The 17,267-nt window shown below is 37.4% G+C and overlaps 1 protein-coding gene across 3 annotated transcripts in view; it reads left to right on the top strand.

Annotated features, from left to right (window-relative positions):
- ATP13A5 (ATPase 13A5) overlaps positions 1 to 16,992 on the top strand; it is a 104,368-nt gene extending 87,376 nt beyond the window's left edge. For all 3 annotated transcript variants that reach the window (XM_004745282.3, XM_004745281.3, XM_004745280.3), the window contains 5 exons: positions 2,218 to 2,392; positions 5,167 to 5,369; positions 11,479 to 11,567; positions 13,905 to 13,985; positions 15,328 to 16,992. In XM_004745282.3, coding sequence (XP_004745339.2) covers positions 2,218 to 2,392; positions 5,167 to 5,369; positions 11,479 to 11,567; positions 13,905 to 13,985; positions 15,328 to 15,588 — 809 coding nt within the window. In that variant the 3' untranslated portion in view covers positions 15,589 to 16,992. The remainder of the gene's footprint in view (positions 1 to 2,217; positions 2,393 to 5,166; positions 5,370 to 11,478; positions 11,568 to 13,904; positions 13,986 to 15,327) is intronic.
- The last annotated feature ends 275 nt before the right edge of the window (positions 16,993 to 17,267 follow it).

Below are 17,267 nucleotides of genomic sequence, written 5' to 3'. Positions count from 1 at the left end.
ACAAGTTAAGGACATAACGTCCTTAAGACTGTCCTTACTTCAGACCTCAGCCATAAGCTTTGGGTCCCATTCACATTTTTGACCAGCTGGCTGCAAATGTAGGGGTTCTCATTTTCTCCTCAGGTTCAGTAATTCATATCAATAACTCACAAAATTCAGGAAAGTGGTCTACATAGGATTACAGTTTTATTATAGCAAAGGGATACAAATCAGAACCAGCCGAAGGGAAAGACACACAGGGTGAGGTCTGGTGAAAGGATCCCATGGTGGGAGGATCTCAACACTTCCATTGTCCTCTTCCCGGGGTGTCCGTTTGCCCTACTTTCCTGGCACATCCATGGCGACAATATGCAGAGTATTACCAAACAGTACTCACCTGAACTTTGGTGTCTTGTCTAGAATTTTTATTGGGTTTTTCTTATGTACTCATGTTTGATTGTATCATTGGCCATGAGGTTGATCACAATCTCTAGCTTTTTCTGTGGGATGGCCAGTTCCATCCTGAGTCATCATTTCATCACCAACTTTCTTTGGGCCCACCATCTGTGATCTTGTTTGCATAAACCATCAGGGCTACCATGAATAAAAAGACAGTTTTGTCAACTCAAGAAATCCCAACAGTTTAGAGGATACATCCTAGGATCTAGGAATAAAGGTTGGCCAAATTCTTTATGACACAACCCATCTGTGTTTTTCCATCAGAATTCAAGCTCTTCAGGGCAAATGAGATGTCTCTTCATCTCTGCATACCCCATGGTCTATAGCCTAGCATCCTCCTGGGGAAACACTGATTAAATTGGTAAAGCTAAAGCCTTAGATAGTTATAGAGCTTTAGAGTAAATGAGTCAGGAGAGACTTTGGAGACCATTTAGACATTCCTACACATCCACTTTCTACATGAGAAAATGAAGTACCAGAAGGTCCACGTGATTACCTGAGAACCCACTGAGAAAACTGAAGACCTACTTTAGAGTGTTATCATCCCAAACTGGACACCTGCTCCTACTGCTTTGCTCTTACATTCATGAACATAAATCTAATCATATATACCCTACTTTCTTCTTTACATCAAAGAAACCAGTGATCAGCTATAAAAAAGGAAAAGGCAATAGATAAGAACTGAAGATAAGAACTGAAACCCGACTATAATGTAAACCTTTGAATGCATTGTATCTAATTCCTGACCTTTCCATGCTTCTTTCCTGTGATGCACTAAGAAGTAAAGTACATTCCATTTTCATCAGCTTGTTAGAATATGTGGCTTCTAAGAAGAATGCAGTCATCTTTTCTTATTTATAGTTGTTCTATTTAACCTTTGCCTATTGTCAAACCTTTAAATTAAAAAAAAAATAACACCTTAGGATCAAAACTATAATACATTTTAACACTCTCATCTGGAAGCAAGTTTATCTTATGAACTCTTTTCCCTGACCAGGTGTAATGTGTTCTAACAGTTCTCCACTTGCGACTTAACCAGTGAGCAGGATGGAACAGAACACACCTTTAGCATCTATCCTGGTACACTGAAGTACTTAGAGAATGTTGACTGAATGAATAATAAAATGAGTGCTTTAAAAAAAAATCACCAGTATATAAAGATTAGTCTAGCCTGATGCCTCTTATTCTCCACTTTTTTTTTTTTTAAGATTTTATTCATTTATTTTTCAGAGAGAGAGAGCACAAGCACAAGCAGGGAGAGAGGCAGGTAGAGTGGGAAGCAGGCTCCCTGCTGAGCAAGGAGCCTGACAGGGGATTCAATCCCAGGACCCTGGGATCATGACCTAAGCCAAAGGCAGATGCTTAACTGACTGAACTGCCCAGGCGACCTTTATGCTCCTCTTCTTAACTCCCCACCTTCCCACCTCTACTGAGAGATCATAGTACTGCTTTTTCATGTGAAAGCCCACACTCTATTTTACCTACCGTTCCTGGTCAGTCTTGTTATGGAGAAAATATTTGCACCATGAAACATGGTAAATGTATAATTAGCAGAACTTTTAAACCTATTGGTTTTCATTTCTGAAGGTGAAACAAAACATGGAAGAGGCAAGGACTGGTAGCATTGGATATGCACCTAGGCAATGTGCTTATCTAGATATAAAGCCTCATTCATGTTTGCTGACTCTGAACCCTAATGCAAGTCTTGAGATAAGATGCATCCCAATTTTTACTGTCAATAATGAAATCATAATAGGGGAAAATGCATTTGTTTTTCAGTGAGTTCAACTCATGCCTACCCAAAGCTGGCTTCTTACCGACCAGCAGGACAGCTCCTTTCTCCACCTTTGCTGCTCTCAGTCTTTTTGAACACCTGTTTCACCTGCATTGTGCAAATCTGTGCATTTCTCTATGTGAAGCAGCAGCCCTGGTATTGTGAGGTCTACAGATACAGGTAAAGTTCAGTTTTTTAGTTTTCCTTTCTGAAGGTGATACAATGAGTCCGCAATGTCATTGTACAACTTGTTTTGCACATATACCCTTAATAAATAAATTAATTAATTTTTATTTTATTAACATATAATATATTATTTGCTTTAGGGGTACAGGTCTGTGATTCATCAGTCTTACACAATTCACAGCACTCACCATAGCACATACCCTCCCCAATGTCCATAACCCTGCCACACTATCCGTCCCCTGACCCCCAACAACCTTCAATTTGTTTCCTGAGTTTAGGAGTCTCTTATGGTTTGTCCCTCTCCCCAGTCTGTAACTTTTTAATTAACAAAAGTTGTGTCTCCACACTGCAAAATATCAATGACCAGATAGAACACAGAACACAGTTAATGGGTAGAGTCCTGGGGTGAGCCATGTGCAGTGGGTGGGAAAAGATCTTCACATTTGTTGTTGATGTGTAGACCCAACCATTGGTTGACTGAATGAATGTACTCATTCCCTGGTGGTTTGGAGATCATATAGACCAGAGGTCAGCAAATGTTTCTTGTGGAGGGTCAGAGAGTAAACATTTTAGGCTCTGTGGACCTGACAATCTCTGTTGTAATTACCCAGTGCTGCTGTTGTAGTGAAAAGCAGCCACAAACAATGTGTAAAAAAGTAGGTGTGACCATGTCCAATAAAACTTCGTTTATACAAAGATGGGGAGGGTACTTGCTATGGTGAGTGCTATGAACTGTGTAAGACTGATGAATCACAGATCTATACCCTTGAAACAAATAATATGTTATATGTTAATTTAAAAAACTTTATTTACAAAAAGAGGTGTTGAGTTGGATTTGACCTAATGAGCTGTAGTAAGCTGACCCCTGTTTTACCAGATATATTTGTTTAAATTTATTTACATTTTTCAAATGAATAATATGTTAGTAGATGGTACCATTTTTCTGACTTAACTGAACACTAGACTTAGGGTAAGTCTTTAACTGTAAATTAAGGGTAAAATGTAGTGAACTATGCCATAGATATTCAAACTTTGCTTTTTCTGACAAAACCTGCCTGACCTCCAAAGGAAAGGCAGAAAAGGAGCATCTCTTTTTGAAGTAAGGCTTGTACAAACTCCTTTACACACACTCTACTGTGATCCTGAAGGAGCCGAGCCCCAGGAATCAGTGAAAGATGAAAAACTATCAAATGATGTCCAGGATTGTCATTGAGATCCTAAATTCAGAAATTCAAGTATTACTTGAAGTGAGAATTCATAACCAGATTTTTCTCAAAACAAGATTTTTCTCCTAATTGGAGTGTGTGTACTCAGAGATAATATTCTGATTGAATCTGGAGGACAAGAACGTATAGCCCCAAGGGTGATAGATAGGTAGTCCTGCCTCTATCACTAACGGCTATGCTATGCTATGCCTTAACTTTCTTATCTGCAATGTAAGTATAACAGATTAGATACACTTTTATGTTAAACTCTATAATTCAGGCCTCTGGTCTATCTGTCACCTTTGTGCAAAAACACTTTGTGGCTACTGATGATTAATGTATTCAGCAAATAGTCACTGAACCTCTGCTCTATGGAAAGCACATCTCAGTACCCTAGGGAGCCAAGGATTAAAAGACTTAAGTCTATTTTTTGGGAACTAATTTCATCTATAACAAGTTATAGGAGTAAAAAGTTTCAAGCTGAACAAGAAAGTGGATAGAAACTAATTTGTAAGTTTGATTATTTAAAAAAATGAATATTGCTAATAGATCAATCTGGACTGGGAAAACCCATCACTTAAGCACTTTTCTGAGCAAATATTCTGTGGCATATCTGCGCTAGGTGCTAAGGATTTGTAAATTTGAGTAAAACAATAACAAAATAAAACCAAAAGAGACAGTTCATATTCAAGGAACTCTCATCCCTGAGATGGAAAGTAAAAATATGCAAATGAATAATTGCAAAACAGTGAGCTAAATTCAGTGCTAGAGGCAAGAATGGAGTCTGGTAGTTATGCTTGCCAGTGAACTAAAGACAAAGCCTTTCAGATAAAGGGGTGGAGAGGGAATGGAGTACATGACCCAGATGTGTGCAAACTGTGATATTTGGGCAACAGAAAATATTCCTATGTTTGGAATATAAGGAGCATAGGAAGACTGTCAAAAGATAAGGGAAGGAAGGCCGATAGAGACCAGAGTACACAGATCTTCTGAGCTTGCCTGAGAAGCTGGAACTTAATTTATTAGCAAAATAGAGCCATGGACACTCAGAAGCAGGAGAGGGTCATGTTTGGATCCTCAGTAAGAGAGTGGATTAGAGTAGGCAGATTCAAATTGAGGGCCTGAGTCAGTGGGCTTACATTCGTCCACAGAAGAGAAAACAACACACACACACACACACACACACACACACTCACGCTCACTCTAACGCATACAGGCACACGTGTGACAACACACCTAACCATATATGCAGACAAACACACACACGCAGATAGCCATGGTTCATTCATTCTGAATTGAAAGGAATGCCATAGAAAATTATCATCCAAGTCCTTTCAAGACAGATCACTTGTTCTAAATGGAATGCTAGACAAAGAATAATTTTGACTTGTTTTAAATTTTATTTTTGCTTTGTCATTGCAAAAAGTGAACAAAATATGTTCTGGTGGTTACTGGCTGGAGCAATTTGAAAGCTGAGATCCCATGGTAGTGATAAACTTTTTTTCGTACCACCTGATAAAAATAGAATAAAAGATCCCATAAATGCTGGCAATTCTTTTGTAGTAAGTGCTTTCTGGACAACCAAAGTAATTTCTCAACGAATGTGAGTTTGGAGAGAAATGGGACTGGAAATGCGACTCTGATTCCTGGTTCAATTTTAAGTTTTGAGAGTACCACACTGTGGCCCATCGCCACCATCAACTGCATCACTGTGGCGTTTATCTTTTCTAAGGGAAAGCCATTTCGAAAACCCATCTACACAAACTGTGAGTATATGAAGTTTAATTTTTCTTTTCACATTTTCTTTCCGTTTCCCCCCCTCCCAGAATCCCAGGGCGGTGGTGAAGGGATGGCTGAATGCCAAAATGGAGCGCTGGCATTTCTACTGGTCATATAATGCTGTTTTGACTTGATTCATTCTTCTAAGTTCCCCTTCTAGTTATCCACATTTTTCATTATTTTATTCAGTTTTCTCTATTTTCTCAGCTTTGCCTTGTCATTAAAAATATAATTCTGCTCTAAATTTTTTTTAAATTGAGTATTGAAGGACATTTCATAGGTGGTAGACGATTGGGCAGTAACCTCCTCATTGGCAGATAAACACATGCATTATTAAATAGTCACGTGAGTCCTGTCCCATTGTGAGTCATCAAGAACGATTTAAAGCACATTTGTATATGTCAAGGTATTTTGTAAGACCTTCTTTAAAAAAAAAAATTATTTGAGAGAGAGTCCACAAGTGGGAAGGAGTACATGAGTGGGAGAAAGGGTAGGGGGATAGGGAGAAGCAGCTTCCCCACTGAGAAGGAAACACCATGCGGGGCTCCGTCCCAGGACCCTGGTATCATGACCTGAGCTCAAGGCAGACACTTAAACGACTGGGCTACACAGGCGACCATGTAGAAGACCTTCTAATCAATTCAGATACAACTTGACCTCTTTAGTAGCTTCATAACATTGGACAAGTTACTTTAACCATTCTGTGCATTTCTTAAGTCACCAGTGAGGATGAACATATTTTCATATGATTAAACATTTCTTTTCTGAATTGCTTATTTATATTTTTTAATCCATTCTTTTTTTAAATCTAATGTTAATAGTGGCATATAGTTTGAGAACTCAAACTACTTTATTCAAGTAATTACTAGTTTTCCCAGAAGATTTTATTACTTAATATTTCTTTGGATCATTTATTTCTTAATTAAATATAATGCCACCCTTAGCATACATACATATTCATGTATATGTATGGCTTTATTATATACATAATTTATATTATGTGAGTTTTTATATTATATTTAAATATTTTATTTTTATTTATTCTTGGAAGAGAGACTGTGGGGGTAGGAGCAAGGAGAACAGAGGAAGGGAGAGGGAAGGTGGAAGAACTTCAAGCAGACTCCCCACTGAGTTCAGAGCCCATGTCGGGGCTGGATCCCATGATCCTGAGATCATGACCTGAGCCAAAACCCAAAGTTGGCACTGAGCCAACTGAGCAACCCAGGCACCCCTATATTATATTTATATATGTTATATACCTATAAATCAATTTTTATATAATTAACTAGTTCCTAAGCTATCTTTTCTGTCTCATTAATGTACCAGTCTATTCTTGATCTAAAAATTATAGTTTCATTCATTTAGCTGTAGTTTTATAATAAATTTTAATGAATAGTAAGATTGGCATATCTTCATTACTCTTCACTTTTCAAAAATTTCTTACTTTTCTTGCTTATTCATCCTTCCAGATAAACTCTATAACAAACTGTAAGGTTTAAAAAAAAAATCCCTTTCTGAATTCTGATACTTTGGGAAAAAATTATTTGTTAACACAATTTAGTCCTCACATTTAAAAACATGCCATCCTTTTCTATTTGTTCATGCTTTTTTTTTTTTACATCGTTCAGTAAATATTTATTGTTTTTTTCTGTTGTAGATCCTGAACATTTAAGAAACTTATTTTGTGTTTTTTAATATTTTTCTTTATATTGTGAGTGACTTTTTCCCATCACATTTTTTAAAACATTTTTTTATAAAAAGATTTCATTTATTTATTTGACTGACTGAGATCACAAGTAGGCAGAGAAGCAGGCAGAGAAAGAGGAGGAAGCATGCTCCCGGCTGAGCAGAGAGCCCAATTCAAGGCTCGATCCCAGGACCCTGGGATCGTGACCTGAGGCGAAGGCAGAGGCTTCGCCCACTGAGCCACCCAGCCCCCCATCACATTTTTTTAACTGGTTATCACTAATACCTGTAAAAGTTATAGTGTTGTTTATTTTCTATCCAGAACACTTTTTGAACTTTGCAATTACTCCTTGATTCTTGAGTGTTCTAGAAAGATAATTAATATCATCTGCAGGTAATGCTTCTTCTTCTTTTCCAGTAATTATATTGCTTATTTATATTTTCTGTCTTAGTATACAGTCCAGAATTTTCAGGATAATATTAAATAATTGTGTTGGTAGCAAAAAGTTCTACTCCTTAATAAAAATACATCAGTTGTTTTCACCTGTAAATATGATTTCAAATATTGGTTCAATATTAGTTCATGTAAAGAAAATACCTTTTTATTTCCATGAAATAAAACAAGAACAGGAGATGTATTTCATCAAATGTCTTCCCATCACCTACTGAGATGATGATGCTTTTTTTTTCCTTTTGACCCATTGTTAGAATCTGTTATATTAATAAACTTATTATTAAATTATCTTCATATTCTTGAGCAAACCCTACTTATTTGTGGTGGATTATACTCTTACTAAATTGAATTTTATAGTATTTTAATGTCTGCATTTTATATTGGATTGGTCTGATGTTTTTGTGCAGTGTTTTGTTAGGTATGAGTATTAGATTTGAAAACTCTTCGACTTTTTCTTTCCCAGAAAAAGTACTTTGTAGATAGGAATTGTCTATTCCTTGGCAGTTTGCAAGAACCCAGTAATATCATCTGCCTCAAAATCCTTCCTTTGAAAGATTTTTTTTTAAAGAATTGATTTAAGTTATTTTATTTTTAAACTGTTTTTAAAATAATAATTTGGGGGGGGGTCTGGATAATTCTATTTCATCGAGATTATCAAACCTTAGCATCAGATTTTGAGTGGCATTTTCTTTTAACTCTAATGCCTTCTCTAACTTTTAATGTTCTCATCATGTATGTCTTATGTTTCATGTATTCTTTTTTTAATTTAATTTTATTTTTCAGTGTCCCAAGATTCATTGTTTATGCACCACACCCAGTGCTCCATGCTATACGTACCCTCCTTAATACCTACCACCAGACTCATCCATCTCTCCCATCCCTCTCCCTCCCAAAACCCTCAGTTTGTTTCTCAGAGTCCACAGTCTCTCCTCTACCCCTCCGATTTCCCTGGTTTCATTTATTCTTAGCGGAAATGTATTTTTATTGGTTTTCTTTAAAATTTAATAATTCTGTCTTCCATTTTCTAACTTGTTAATTTTTGCTTTTCCCATTCTTTCCCCCTTCTTACTTTGTCTGAAAAAAATTGTAATGTTAGAATTGTCTTTATAATATATGCATTTTCTTTTATTTTTATGAAATTAGAAAAGCATTCAAGATCAAGAAATATATTTTGGGTTACGTTCTTTACATTTTCATGTGTCTAATTATTATTGAATTTCTTCTTTGACCCACTAGTTTAAGAATAGCAATTTTTCATCTTCAAGTGGGAAGAGATTTTGTTTTCATTCTCTTACTACTCTTCTTATCAGTAGCTTACAAATGAAATGGACTTGATTTCCTTTTTGACCAAGAGATGTTTAGAATTTTGTTTTAAATTGCTATGTTGGAAAGGATTTTTCATTTAAATTTGATTAATAATTTTTACTTTCATTATCATGATCAGAAAATCTAGTCTATAAAATTTTTGCTTTAGAGAATTTACTACAGTTATGCCATCCCATGGCATAACCTGTAACCTCTAATTTTCAAAATAAGTCATAGATATTAGAAAAGTAAGCCTTATTCCTCTTTCTAAATTAGAAACATACATTTACTACATTAAACTAATTTTAGAATTATTTACATTCTATAATCCCAGGTCATGATCCCTGGGTCCTGGGATCGAGCCCCACATTGGGCTCTCTGCTCAGCGGGGAGCCTGCTTCCTCCTCTCTCTCTGCCTGTCTCTCTGCCTACTTGTGATCTCTGTCTGTCAAATAAATAAATAAAATCTTGGGGGAAAAAAAAAAAAGACAAGTTTGTCCCTGTCTTAATAACCTTGGACAGGAGATCAACTTTATGATGACGAGATATAGAAAAAAATACAAATTTAATTTTTATGGAAGTAGGTGTGAATATTTGTGGAATAAATATGGTCTGGAAACAATCTGTAGTGCCTTGCCAAGGACTTGTCTTTCCAAATTACCTATGTAAAAAGAGTTTTAACTTTCCTCATCAGTAGCCATTGATCAGGGGAGGCAACATTCATCTGGTTCCTCATTATGTTTTCTAATCAAAGCTGAATTAAATGAAGGTCTTAAGCATTTGCTTCCACAATGGTCATTTGTGCACCCACCTGGCCTGGTTTTCAGATCGTCAGTCTAAGGACAATGTGATGTGCATAGCACTCAGTTGGTTCCTGTGATGACCGGGCCTTCATCAGCTTGGACGTTTGGGGGCATCCTCTTTTTCCCACTAGCTGGGTCCCTGAGACATGGAGACAATGGAATAAATGAAAACTCCATACAGCCCCTTTTCTGGGCTCTTCTTATCACCAAGCTATTCAGGTCACTTTATTTTGGGAAATAAGCAATCCTGCAGCTCCTGCTTTTCTTCTGTCTGCCTCACACCTCTTCCATGCAAGCCTGAGTATTCTTCTGGGAGGTGCTGCATCTAGTTGTGTATCTAAAGTGAAACTTTGGGGCACCTGGGTCATTAAGCATCTGCCTTCGGCTCATGATCCCAGGATCCTGGGATGGAACCCCATATTAGGCTCCCTGCTCAGTGGAACGCCTGCTTCTCCCTCTCTCTCTGCTGCCCACCCCCACCACCACTTGTGCTCTCTCTTTCATTGTCCCTCTCTGTCAAATAAACAAATAAAATTTTAATAAATAAATAAATAAATAAAGTGAAGCTTGGAAGAGTATGTGGGCACACGTTGGGCACAAGGGTGAAAACAGAACTCTGATATCTTAAAAAAAAATAGAATAGGGCCAGCAGTAGATAGGCAGTTACTTCTGATTTCTGGTTATAGAGGCCTATATAGAGTTGGGGGCTGGCAGACCATAAACACTGGAATAAATGAGGTGGAGAGAATATAAGAGAAAACCTACTTTGCTTGTTTGTTTATGAATTTTAACACTTGTAAGAGTCATTTATGTCATGGCAACACAGATGAAATGCTGCTCTTTTGGCCTGGAGATGCTAATCTTACCAAAAACATTTCTAAGGCACCATCTGCAAAGTGCCCAAGAGCTCTGAGGACACAGGTGTTGGGAGGCTTGGAGGGTTAAGAACAGTGGTGCTGACACATTGCATCCTGGGAAGTTTAGCTCCCCAAAGCAAAGCCATTTGGGCTGGTTGGAGAGAAAGAACCTAGCAGATGTACAGGAGAGTTGCTCATTCTTTCCGTTCAGAGTCCTAGAAAAACACATACAAAGACACTTTTAAGTGGTTACAGTCTAGTAGATTCATAAAGGAAGATCAGGCAAAGCAGAATGGTCCATAACCATACGAAATAAAACTTTGTAAGAGACGCTGGGGAAGTCTTTTTTAAAAAGTGGTATCTGAATTGGCTTTTTTTAAGAAAAAGTGGAACTTGCCAAGACAGGAAAAATATCACCTACACAGTGTATGTTGTCAACAAAGGCCTCCGTGGAAATGGCAGCTATGTGATTTAACTTCCCTAAGACACATAAGGAAGAGCCATCAGAGAGCAGATCAGAAAGGCAGATTGAAATCGAATTGGGGAAGGCCTTGAACGTCAGTTGAAGACCCTGGACCTTATTCTCTAGGCAACAAGGAAGAATGAAGTGGTGCTGAGGGGACTGACTCTCCGTTCAGGCACGACTCACTAGCTGTGCAGTGATTTAGGGCCTCTCTGGGGACCTTTTACATGAGCTGGTCCCTGCGGGGTGTCCTAGCCCCCCTGGACTTCTCAGCTGACGTGACTCCTTTATGGAGTTTACCGTAGTTAATTGGCAGTTTTCTGCACCTCGCCTTTCAAAGAAAGATGTTACGATACAGCCTTTGTCTTATAAGCATTAGAACATATTTTAAAGCATATGAGGATATATCAAAACATCTGAAGATGTATCCGGTATTTGCCCAACAGAGATCATTGGTTCTGCAGTGTGTGCCAAATTATATGAAACATTCATTTAGTATCTGAAAATAATGTTTTGGTGTTTCTTCAGATATATTTTCATTTCTGCTGATGTCTGCCTTGGGTCTCACAGTTTTCATTCTGTTTTCTGACTTTCAAGATATATATCATGGAATGGAGGTAAGAGCTATTCATTATCACATCTTCAATGACTCACATGTGCGATGGAACCATATCTGCACCGTTAATTATTACCATATTCTCTCTGATATTTTAATATTGTGAGGTTCTTCTCATTTACTAAAACAACAAATAGCTTACCTGGCTCTCCCATATGCGACCCTCTGATTGTTTTCAGATGATCTATATTTTCAGTCAGGGACATTTATCTCTTCACACCTAAAATACTATGCGTGGATATTTTACCCTTCCATGTTATACTAATATAATAAATTAATCTATTAACACAATAATAACTAATTCTCCAATTTTAGTTTTTTTAACATATAGTAGAAATCCTTTATGATGTAGTTGTAAGGAGTAAGGAAAAGTAGACGTACAGGCCAATCATATTCTCTCTGTCAGACATGGACTGCAGGGAGTTTTATTTCAGTGGACATCATTTAATCTGGGGTGCAGTGAGTTAAAATAAAATTTATCAAGAGGTCATTGAATCCATTCTTGGAGCCATACTTGTGGGAGAAGTAAAAAAAAAAAAAGAGGATTAACTCTTGATTTGCAATCTATAGTTTTGTTGTGAAGATGAGTCCCACCCAAGAGATATGATGATGTAGTAACATGAGACCACCCATGCTTCAAGAGGGTGTAACATAGAAGTGAGAACATAAGAAGGAGGAGTTCTCACGGGGCCTGTGTCTATCATGGGAGGCTTCATGGAGGAGGCACAATGTGATCTGTGTCTAGAGGATAGGCTAGGTTTTGCTAGGTAAAGGGTAGGAGTATTTCCAACCAGGAGAACAGCCTGAGCACAAGCAGAGAGGGCTGGAAGAATCTATTTTGTCTTGGAAATGCAAAAGAATGTAGGGTGGCAGAGATAAAAATCAAAAGCCAGACTTGTTTCACAGAACACCTGGAAGACTGGCAAAGATGGCAGCACCATGCTGTGGAATATGATGAAGGCATGGCTGGATGGAGAGGGTCAGGGAAGTTTGGGCTCTCTTCTGAAAGCAACAGGGAGTCATTGATGATATCCAAACAGGTTTTTTTCAGCAGAGTTTTTAAGGATGACTAATTAGATGATGGCAGGAAGGCTACATGCTAGAGCCAGAGAGGCTGTGGACAGAGACGCAGTTAGGAAGTGAAAACCTATATCATTTAGTCACTTACAATACATTATGAAGCTTTAGCACATGCTTGACACTAGGGCTCCAAAGATGAGTAATATGTGGGCACCCCTCTCAAGTAGTTCAGGGACTAGGAGGGAAGACCATCACATAAGCAGATGATTCCAAAGCAATATGACAGGTGCCGTCCAAGCCAAGAGATGGAGAAGAGACCTCCAAGATGAGGGCAGGGGCCACAGGGAGGGCAAGGGCCAGGTTCTCCACTGGCATCTGACCCCCTACCACACCTTACAACCTTCTCCAGACAGCATGCTCCCAGGCTGTGTCTCACAACCTCAGAAAGTCTGTCTGTACTTGGGGAAAAAAATAACAAAGTGTTACTTTGAAATACCCCATATCAGACTAGGGGTGAGAGTTGCAAGTGAGCTTCTAGACGTGGTGAAAGGTCTGTGGGTTTAGTCCTAAAGGCAGCTCAATCCCCGTCCTTTACTTTGGGTCAGAAGGGCTCTGTGTGAATATTCTCTTGCTATGGATGCAGCATGAGAAGTTGTAGTGTTCACACTTATTACCTAATTTTATTTGGTGGTCAGTATGCACCCTTTAGTCCTCAAAAGGAGGTGGGTTGAGTGGGTTCAAATTCCATCAAGCCATTAGATTTAGTGCTAGGACCATTTGTTCAGAAAATTTCCACCTAGTTTCAAAAGCAACTTGAATCTCTTTCCCCTTTATGTTTTACTCATAATCAGTTTTACTGAAAGAATGAACTCCAGGTAGATTTTACTTTGGGAGGATTAGAAGTAATAGTATTATTAAATGAACAACTTCATCTTGTATTCTCTTTCTTATTTTTGAAAAGATAAAAATGAAGAGAGACACGCAAGTTCCAAAGTGCTTTGTCTCATGTGTGTGACTGAGAGCACATTTTCCAAAGTCTCTGTCAGGCAGTTAAGGGAGCACAGGCCCAGAGGCAGTCAATTCTCATTTGCATTCTGGCTCTGCCATTTATTGATTGGCTTTGAATCCTTGGGCAAGTTACTGACCTCATCCGTGAAGTGAAGAAAGCCATGCCCACCCTCCAAGCTCAGAGACTTGTTACAAATATAAATTAATTAATATAAATATATATTAATTAATATAAACAAGATCATTAAGATATTTTGTTTGAAAATGGAAGATATGCAAAGCATAAAGGTAGCATTTCTTTTTTTAACAGCTCATCCCAACCCTGACATCATGGAGGGTTTCAGTTTTGGTGGTAGCCCTCATCCAGTTCTGTGTGGCCTTCTTTGTAGAGGTAAAGTGATTTCTTACATCTCTTTCTTTCTTTCTAGGGGAAAAAAAGGTATCATTCTCAACACATGCCTGTTTTTTTAGGTTTTAATTTTTTATTTTTATAACCATAAGTGACTCTTAATCTCACAAAACAAACTGAGGGTTGCCGGGGGGAGGGGGTTTGGGAGAAGGGGGTGGGATTATGCACATGCCTGTTTTTTAATGCAACCTCTTTTGTCCCCAAAAGTGATAGTTATTAAGGTTTTGTAAAAGCTGTACATGCTCTCTTTGGGGGAAATTCTAAAATCTTAAAGACTGTATAGAAGTGCTTTTAGGATCTGTAGCATAGAAAGCAAAACATTAAATTAACTCTAATGTAATCTCCCATGAAGGCATTATATTATACTTTTCTAGTATTCTCATGAGCTAGTAGAGACAAGACCAGGTGACCTACCAGCTCTAAAATTCAATGAGACCTTTCGAGTGAAGAACTGTCTTCAGAAGGGCTTCCTTAATTAAGAGAGAAAGGAAGCCATTTCTCATTTTAGTCAATTCTTACCCTTGAAAGTCTTCCTCTATAGCATTTTTCTTCTACTCAGTGTCACTAAATGACTTCACCTACTCAGTGAAAGTTTCAGGAACTATTGTTTTTTTTAAAGGGACAGTTAAAAAAAAAAGATTTATGTATTCTAAGTCCCTTGGGGAAAGGGATCAACCAAATTTTAAAAAATACATACACACGCACACACACCCATACATATAACTGTATATAATGGTATAAAATTTCTCGTACTCTTTAAGGAATTCCATTTTTGAGCCTATATATTTTTAAATAACCCAAAAGGAGAAAGAAAACTTATGTGTATGAAGGTATTCATTATAGTATTATATCAGGTATTATCTCAGTATTATCTGAAATTTTAGACTCAACTCATGCATTCAAAAATAGAGATGCTGTTTATTTAAATAGTTATACAACAATTTGATAAATTGGCATGTGGCAGATAGCAGTGATTTTTTTTTCTTTCCTTGATTTTGAGTACATTATTTTGTTATTATTTCAGTCTGGCACTAAAATAATTCTAAGTGAATCAGCAGCCAGGATTTAACTAGAAAATCTGTAGAAATGAAAGGCTGTAAGCTTTGGGCAGATTTCTCTCAAGCACTCTTCTTCCTCAAAGGGAAGAACCAGGGGGAGCTGCTAGACATCGTGGGGACAGTAGGAAGGAGAAGCTGCTTCAGAAGCAGCAGTACTAAGCACATCTCATAGGAAGACCTGGGGGAGCAGAGTGCGGTGGTGAGCAACCTGGCTGCAGGGAAAAGTAGGCTCATAATTTGGATGTTTTCTCTACCTGATTTCTCAGGATGTCATCCTTCAAAACCAAAAGCTCTGGCTATGGATCAAAAAAGAATTTGGATTCTCTTCTAAAAGTCAATATAAAAACTGGCAAAAAAGGCTGGCAGAAGATCCCACCTGGCCTCCTACACACAGAACAGATTATTCAGGTGATGGCAAAAATGGATTCTACATCAACCTCGGCTATGAGGACCATGAACAGATTCCAAGAGCAAAACTCGAAATGGGAGGCCAAAGCACAGAACAGCAGTTTTGGACGAGGCTGTAATCAGAATTGTCGTACTTGCTTCACAGCATCTCCTTGTTCCCTGAAACTAAACCATTATGGAAAATGGATCATAGTCTATCCTTATCTTTTCTCTCTCCATTGGATGATTCAAAGGGTGTTTCTCAATGTACTGAACCTTGCAAAAGAGAACTTTAAATATGATTATTTGGACTGTATTCTCTCCTATTGAGGAAAAAAAAATGCACTTCCTGGATTACCTTTTTTTTTTTTCCACCCCTAATAAACTAGTCACATTGCATAGCATTATCCTGGCTAAAATAAAGTTTTCATGGTAGTGAAATTAGGAGTATGAACATTGGTAGAACAAAGGAAAATTGAAGACCAGTTTAATGTTTGAAAGTTTCAATAATATATTTTTATTTGCACCTCCAGAAATAAAAGAATTTGGGGGAAAAGCCTTTCTCTCAATAAATCATCATAAGTTTAATCTTCTATTTACTTGCAAAGATCATTTATGTGCATATCTTTTCCCAAGGTCACAAAATTCCTCTTTTTGCTTCTTTTGTATGGCTTTAATGGAGAAACAAGAATTGACATTTACTTCAGAAAAGTCAACACTAACTGTGGTAGTGTAGGTAAGGAGAGTGATGGAGATGTCTGTTAATTGTCTATAATCTTGGCTTGGGCACAATTTACATCTAAGCAAACTCCACCAATGTTGGCATCTTCCAAAGTATATGGTTTTGGGCTCAGAGAGCAAGAAAATCCTGGGTAAATCACAAAGATAATGGGATACCTTTTAAAATGTACTTTTCACTAAAAGAAGCATGGCACTTCTATTTACTTTTTGCTGCTGACAGATTAAACCTCAAGTGCTAAGTTGAAAAGTGGGCTCAAAATCAGCATTGCTCATCTTAAAAACAATCCTGGGGAAGGGACCCATGATGTTTGTATCTACAGCATGACAATTATCAAGCTGCTAAACAACCTTAAGTTCCATTTCATCTTTTTATTATCTTAATCAATTATTAATGGCCACTTAATAGCCACAGGAATGGTAAATCTGCAGATATATGCTGCACACTATTACCTTTAATATATATCTACCTCACTGTGACCTTGAGAGGACATATATCCCTAGTGAACATTTTAAATTAACTACTAGTCATTTTTTATAAAAATAAATCTGATTTTGCCAATTTAACAGATTTCTAGTGGCGCATAGGTGATTAGTTAGCCAGTTCTATCCCATGAGTGCCAATTATGTGCCAAATACTGTGGGATGTATGGATTCCATACACCTTCACGATTCTGGAATCTTTAGGATTGAAAAAAATGTTAACATTTCAGCAATGCATTGCTCTAAATAGTATTTTTTACTATGTTATTCAAGCCAGTAGCATAAATGCCAATTCCTATAGGAATAAAGCCTTTATATTTACATTTTATTTGCTTTTTAACCTTTTCTTTGGTGCACAGCTTTGGAGAATGATAATTTTTAAATGTGTTTCATTTAGTGATTACCAATGAAAGAACAAAAGATGAAAAAAGATTTTTAGATTATGATTAAGAAATGTATGTCAACCTAAAATATATGACAGCTCAGGTTCCTTGAACTGGCATATCTGTAATTAGTAATTTGACCTTTAGAATCAGAGATTCAACTGATACACCATGACATTTAGATGACATAAAAAGATTTTTTAAAAAAACTTTAT

This window comes from Mustela putorius, unplaced genomic scaffold (assembly GCF_011764305.1).
Source record: "Mustela putorius furo isolate JIRA1106 unplaced genomic scaffold, ASM1176430v1.1 tig00003834_pilon_pilon_pilon, whole genome shotgun sequence".
Taxonomy (NCBI): Eukaryota; Metazoa; Chordata; class Mammalia; order Carnivora; family Mustelidae; genus Mustela; species Mustela putorius.
Note: the sequence above shows the minus strand (reverse complement) of the source record. Positions and strands in the feature narration are given on the sequence as shown.